We start from the raw sequence: 7,336 nt of genomic DNA, 5'->3' as shown, positions 1-7,336 counted from the left end.
AAACCCCTCATACAGAATAATATGTTCGTACGATGAAGTAAAAACATACATTGGTAAAGCATTCATGAACAACAAGATCCTAAAAATATATCTTCAGGGGAACTGGAGAGATGGCTCAGTGGTTAAGAGCATGGACTGTTCTTACAGAGGACCCAGGTTCGATTTCCAGCACCCATATGGCAGCTAACAGCCATCTGTAACTCTAGTTCCAGGGGATCCAACACACTCTTTAGACCCCTGAGAGCAATGCATGACACGGGTGCACTTCACACATGCAGGCAGTACACTCATACACATAAAATAAAAATAATAAAATTAAAAAAATTATATCCTCAGTTCAGTATTACATTCAGAACGACCTGTTACAATATGTCACAGTATTTAAAATCTTTCAGTCCTATTAACCTTATCAGGAAAAGTTTAATATGTTTATAAAACTTTATTTATAGGTAGAGATTTTTTTAAAGAAATTTAAATCTAATTACCATAATCTAGTCGTAGCTTTATTTCTAATTACAGAAAGGTTTATGCTATGTTAGTGTCACACAGAGCAAAATTTAAAAATTTTAACGTGCAAATATAAGATAGTTTATTCATATTATCCTTATGATTTTCACATTCTGAAATCTATGGCTACCAATTAAAAACTGTAAGTTATCCTAGGGAATCAGACCTTGTTTGCTTCTGCTTCGATTTTTCACCAACCTAAATAATAAATGAATTACTATCAAAACATAAGAACAAAGAGCGTCCACTGCAGTTCCGATTTTCACAAGGCTGTCTCGTGTTGACAGACTTTAATGACACTGCATTTGCTTGAGAACTTCGAATAATCTACAAAGCCTACAAAAGGTTATTAGAAAAAATCCTGGTCATTAATGATTCATCACTCATTTTTATTATCTAAGCCTTTGACACAGTGAAGGATATGAAATGTAGCATTTCTGAAAGAGTTAAGGAGCTTCGTTCAGTCTTCTTCAAAGCAATATTTTCTTCTTGCTTTCGGTGCTTTGACAATGAACCAGAATATTGAGAGAACCACGACTACACTTGTTGCTCCATAAAGTTAAATTATGAGGACTGACTGAGAAAGCTAAATGTCAATATTTGAGCTGATAAATAGAATTGTGACTGTCTTGCAAGATGGCAAAGCAGAGTCCCTGACACTTAGTGGCCACTCACTAGATATGTGATTAATGAATGACTTAAACAACCGAATGGAATGTGGTCTGTAGCCATTACGAGGGTCAGATGTATCAGCTAAATCTTTTGAGTCAAAGGTAAATAACATGTAGATATACCGTGCTTGATTCTTTCAGTGTCTTTCACGCATCAAATTTAATAATCTTTTCAGTGAGCTCTGCAAGCTTTGCTGAAGCAACGAAAATGAAAGGCATCACTGTAATATGTCTGCTGCTGCTGGAGACCGTATAACAAAGACACAAGGCAGAATCTTTGACTTGCTGCCGGTGCAGCCAGCCTGAAGTCCACACAGGTACTGCAAACATGTCTGCCACTGACCTTCAACTCCTTCATGCAGAAACTGGATGACTTCTCCATTTCTAACTAGGAGGTATTCTGAATCTCTCTTTCTGCAGTCTGCTAGGGCCTTCCTTATACTGACCTGGAGACTGTAAAGTTGTAATGAAAAACTGTATTACAAATTTGATTGCAAAATGACTTGCATAACTATCTGCTGTCCATGACATAATGAATTCAGTCCTTACCTGAATGTTAAATGTTGACAGCTTTAGCACCTATGCAGGTTGTGTTGCGGGGGAAAAAAAAGCTGAGAGTGTGTCTGTTCGACCCGTAGATTTCATTTTTATTTGGAAAAGAATTACAGCATGAAATGTACAGAAGATAATAGAGCACAACTAATTTGTTACATGAATTATAAGCATAAATTCAGAAAAGAAAAAAAGCATGAAAATATTAAATTTTAAATACAATTATTTGTAAACTACTCTCATGAAAATTTTATCTTGGCACGCATAAAAAAGGCAATAGCCCTGAACAAATTTTACTAGTGTGTTCCCCCCCAAATTCTGAACTTTGTATCTCTTACAGTTTAAAAGAATGGGCACATAAGCTTTAAGTCTAATAAAGCCTATTAAATCATAATGTTGTGCTTCACTTGGCCTTAATCATTTTGCAGCCATAATTTTAACTTAATTCATAATAAGCTAAATAATTCAAGGCACGCTGATTGATTGCATTTGGTTACAAAGTAGATAGAGAAGAAATAATTTTCAAGTCAAAAGTATTCTGAGATGAGAATTTATCCAGCACAATGTCTTACACATTTACCACACAATTTTGGGAATAAAGAGTACTACAATTAAAATGTTTAAAATGTTTTTTAAGTGAAAGAAAAGAAATAAGTATACACTGCTGTTTCTTTGCATGTCCAAAAGAATTAACCTGAAAACAACATTCACATCATTTGGGTTGGAAGTCTGTTGAGCGGTATTTCCACATGGGCAGAGAAGCGGGCAAGCAAGAGCTACTTGGCACTTGACACAGTAGCTTCATCGAAATAGGAGAGCCATCTCCAACACAGGTCTCTACAAGGCAAGTGGAACCATTATTCCTCAGTTTTGTTTTGTTTTTGTTTCTGAGACAGAGGTCTCAATTTGTAGCCCAGGCTAGCCTTGAATTCCCAGTCTTCTTGTCTTGGCTTCTCAAATGCTGGGATTATGGGCATGCATCACCGTGACTGGCTTGCTTCTCAGGTCCTGTCTTGATAAAGTAAAACAAATGAGCAGCTCATCTCAATTTCTTCTTTAATGTCTGTGCATACATGTGTACATGTTGTGTATTCATGTGTGGGTGCCTTGGTGCAGGCACATGTGCATGTGTGTGCATGTGCATGTAGAAGCCAGAGGATAACTTCAGGTGTCTTTAGAAACATCCACCTCCTTTGAGACAGGGTCTCTTAAAACTTCTTTTTTGTTGTTGTTTTATTTTTATTTTTTTGAGACAGGGTCTCCCTGTAGCCCCGGCAGGCCTGGAACTCTCTATGTAGACAAGGCTGGCCTTGATCTCAGAGATCTACCTGCCTTTGCCTTCTGAGTGCTAGAATTTAAGGCATGTGCCACCGTGCCTGGCTTCGTCTTAATTTTGAGATGAGGAGGATTGTGAACTGCATCACATTGCTCTTTTGTATGTTTTTAGTAGCACAACTCAGAAAATTAGTGAATGAGGAAATCCAATAGGTTGTTTTGCATTTCCAACCCAAGCCATGATTAAAGCATTTTGGCCAATTAACTTTGTCTTCTGATTCCATAACTAAGACCCATTAAGACCCAGTTCCTGGGAAATTCCTTATAGACCAGCTATAGCAAATATTTAAACACTAACTCTCTTCCTCTGACTTCTTACTCACATCTAACCAATTATTCCAATCTAATTCACCCACCAATAATATTAATTAAGGAAATTTCATTTATTTTTATTATTAGTCTAAACCAGAGGATTACAAATTATAAGGAGCTGACCATTTGAGGTTTGCTCCTGAGACCCATTCAATGGTCTGAAATGTCAAGCTTCCACTACCACATTATGACATAGTCCGTTCTCTTTCTCACATGTATGTGGGCGCATATTCTATAGGCTACCCGATCCAGGCCAGCAGAACTGACTGAGTACAAAAGCAGGTATAAGAATGCATCTATCTTGTACTAAGTCAGATGATAAAGAGATTTACAAAACTATTCAAAGTGCATCACTTCTCACTAACTTTTTACTCTTGATAAATGTCAGTTTAATAAAACTCATATTTATACAAAATTATAATGGGTCTACTGATTTAAATCTTTTATTTCTCATTTTCAATTTGTAACAAATTGTCAACAGATATAATACGCATACTAAAAGTTTTTAAGTTCTCAATTTTTAAGAATGAGCTTCATTCAAAATTGGAGAACTGCAAATCTAGACAATTACAACAAATATCTTCCTCGCTCTTAATTTTCTCCTCTGTAAATTATAGCTAACAAAACAGCCTTTCCCTTACTAATACTGTTAATATAATTAAGAAATTATTGGGTAAAGTATAAGCTACCATAAATATGCATTATTGCCCATCATATAATTAGAATAAAAGACATATATTACTTTTCTTAAAGGAAGGATTTCAAAGTCACAGCTTTATCTACTCTCCTACACCAACATTAGACCTTCTAAAATGAATTGTTTTTTTCTTAATGGCACCAAGGACAGTCCACTACAGAATATCACACCCATGGAGCTGGGGAGATAGCTCAGTCAGTAAAGGGCCTGCCATGTATGTAAAGGGACCTGAGTTAGAACCCATGTAAAGAATGTCTGCAACAGTAGTGAGAGCTTGTAACCCAAGCTCTGGGGAGGTAAAGACAGGAGAATGGCCGGGGCTTGCTGGCCAGCCACTCTAGCTTACCTGATGAGATCCAGGCCAGTGAGAGACCCTGTCTCAAAGCAGACAGATGGCCTTCCTGAGGAAGACACCTGACACTGTCCTCCAGCTTCCACATACACCCCCCCACACACACAAACATGCATCAACATGTACACAGACATATGTATTAAAAGAAAATGTATCATCTCTACCTTCTGAGTGACTTCAGAAGAGATTTACCCAGAAAAGCAGAGATTTCCTCCAACAATCCGGGGGGATCCTAACAACTTGAAAACTATGTCTTCTATGAAACACTTTTACTTTTCCCCTGAAACAACTCCCTTCACTTTTGCAGGGTACCTTGTTATTCTAATATGCTGACATTTGGTATTATTAGCAGATTTTTGATAACCCAATAAAATATTCCCCAGAACTTGTTATTAAATAGTATATAACAAATAATCTTTATTTACTCTGCTCCAAGTGAGAGTCTAAACTTATCTCTAAAGTATATTTGAAGCTTCATTACTTTTAAAGTCTAGTGTACACGCCTATATGGAAAATAACATATACATACCTATATGGACAAAACTACACAGAGCTACATATACACACATATAAAAGCACATAAAGAAATGGTGACATCTGAATAAAGCCTGGGAATAGTACCAATGTCAATTTCCTTTGGAGAAAACTAGGTGAAGGGTGGACAAGACATCTCAATAGTATTTTTGTTGAGTCTAATGATTTTATAATTTGAAACTAAAAGCTTAAAGAAAAATTATATATATGATATATATATATATATGAGAGGGAGGGAGAGAGGGAGGGAGGGGAAGGGGGAAAGAGAGAGAAATGATAAACACCTTAATTTTTTAAAGGTAAAAGTGAGTAGGATGTGAAATCACACACTCACAATCCTAGTACTCAGGAGCCTAAGGCAGGAGGATCATGAGATCAAGGCCAGACTAAACTATCATAGGGGAACCAGCCAGAAAATAAAATAAGCCAGGCATGCAGGCAGCTCTTTGTGAGATAGATGCCAGCCTGCTCTACATAGAAAGGTCCAGACGAGCTGGGCCTACAGGGAGACTGTCTCAAAAGACAAAATAAAATAAAATAGATAATAAACTGATGAATTTATAAAGAGTTGGAAACTGTCTATCTCATTAGCTTCCGTGGATGAAGTCTAATAGAGAGAAGTGATTACTTAATGTTTGTAAGAGTTACATCAAATATTTGAGCTATGGAATATACCTAATAATCTCAAGGAGCCAGACAAAAGATTGTTTCCTATGTGCCCTATTTCATCAGTGTAAGTGCCTCAAGAATATTAATTTGGTGCATCATACTAACCACTGGGGTCTTATCATCTTCGTTGTTGTCACAAGTACGGTAGAAATAGCTGCTTGAACATTTTGCAGGCACTGCAGGGCTTTCTGCAGGTGGTGACATCTGAGTCCAAACTATAAGAAAATATCAAATGTAGCAGTTACTAAAGCTTCTGGTTCACTAGCATAGGAAAAGTAAACTCACTGTTGTATTTGAGGTTACATCCTTCAGTGGGCCAGATTATGACCTTGTTCTACATAATAAAAGTACACTTGCACTATTTCCCAACCTGACATTTCAGAAAGGGCCTGGACTATTATACACTGCTTTTAAATTTTAAAACAGTTGAAAGTTAGGGTTGTGAGTTATTAAAAGCAACACATGAAACATTTTCAGACTATATTCTCTTTTTTACCCCCCCCCCTCAAATCGTAAAAGTTCTTTCTACAATATTTTTATCCATTCCATTCAAATAGCACTCATCAAAGTATGCCTGGCATTGTTATTTTGACCTATCTCTCTTAGGGACATATGCTACACATCGTATGCATTATAAGAGCTGAATGTAGAAGATGCTGAATTATTTTCAAATAACTGAACTGATTGAGATACATGTTTCTGTGATGGTTAGTTTTCTTGTCAACTTCACACGATCTAGAATCTCCTAGGAAGACAGTCCCAATGAGGGATTATCTAGATCAGGTTGGCCTGTGTGCATATCTGTGGGGGATTATACTGAGTGCCTTAGTCGATGTATGAAGACCTAGCTTGAAAGTGGGCAGCATCATTCCTTGGTTTGTGGCTCTGGACTGTATATGAGTAGAGAAAGTTAGCTGAGCACCAGAAAGCAAGCAAGCCATATGAATGCTTCCAGGCTGTGGATACAATGTGACGGGTTCAAGCTCCTGCCACCAAGAATTCCCTCCTATGTGACCTGGAATTGTAAGCTGAAATAAACCTATCTCCCTTCTTTTTGACACACTGGTCATGTTAACATTTACTGAATATTAAACACATAGTTTAAAATCATCTCAAAATAATATAATTCTCATAAGAAAAAAAATTCTGTCTGTAGTCATGAAACCAAAGGTACATAAAGAGTATACTTCTTGAACTCAGTGTGTTTTATTCATTCCTGAATCCATGGGCAAGGGTTCTCACTCAAACTTGAGCATGGATCAGAATCATATAGAGTTGGTCAAAATTCCGGTAGCTGGGCTTCACACCCAAAGTTTCTGCTTCAGAACGTCTGGGTCAGAGAGAGTCAAAGAAATTGCCTTCCAAACAAGTTCCCAGGTGACGCTAATGTTACTGCTCCAGGGACTACACTTTGACAATCAGTGCTCTGTAGTACCCACCAGAGTGTTTTTCATACACAAGACATAAAAACCTTCTAAAAACAGGTCACCTTTGTTTTCTTTGTACAGAAATGACACATGGCTAGGTTTTTCCAAATTAGCAACAGGACATAAAATAACTTGCACAGCCATGAATCTCATCTTGGGATGGCCACAGCACTTACCCGTGTTTGTGTCTGTCTGGACTGACATGACTGTCTCACTGCTACTGGCTTGTTCCAGTTCAGTTTCCTCGACATTTACAAGAGCTTCCTCTTGCTTTCTGAAA

At 37.3% G+C, this 7,336-nt stretch overlaps 1 protein-coding gene across 1 annotated transcript in view; it reads right to left on the bottom strand.

The window, feature by feature from the left end:
• Positions 1-1,950: 1,950 nt before the first annotated feature.
• The window catches only part of Mcf2 (MCF.2 cell line derived transforming sequence), a 118,337-nt gene continuing 112,951 nt past the window's right edge, over positions 1,951-7,336 (bottom strand). Inside the window, exons 26-28 of the mRNA XM_029558015.1 lie at positions 7,233-7,330; positions 5,735-5,844; positions 1,951-2,738 (exon numbers count right to left, since the gene is read on the bottom strand). Coding sequence (XP_029413875.1) covers positions 2,685-2,738; positions 5,735-5,844; positions 7,233-7,330 — 262 coding nt within the window. The 3' untranslated portion in view covers positions 1,951-2,684. The remainder of the gene's footprint in view (positions 2,739-5,734; positions 5,845-7,232; positions 7,331-7,336) is intronic.

Source organism: Nannospalax galili, unplaced genomic scaffold, assembly GCF_000622305.1.
Source record: "Nannospalax galili isolate Female #2095 unplaced genomic scaffold, S.galili_v1.0 scaffold167, whole genome shotgun sequence".
NCBI lineage: Eukaryota > Metazoa > Chordata > Mammalia > Rodentia > Spalacidae > Nannospalax > Nannospalax galili.
The sequence above is the reverse complement of the archived record's forward strand: the minus strand, read 5'-3'. Positions and strand labels throughout refer to the sequence as shown.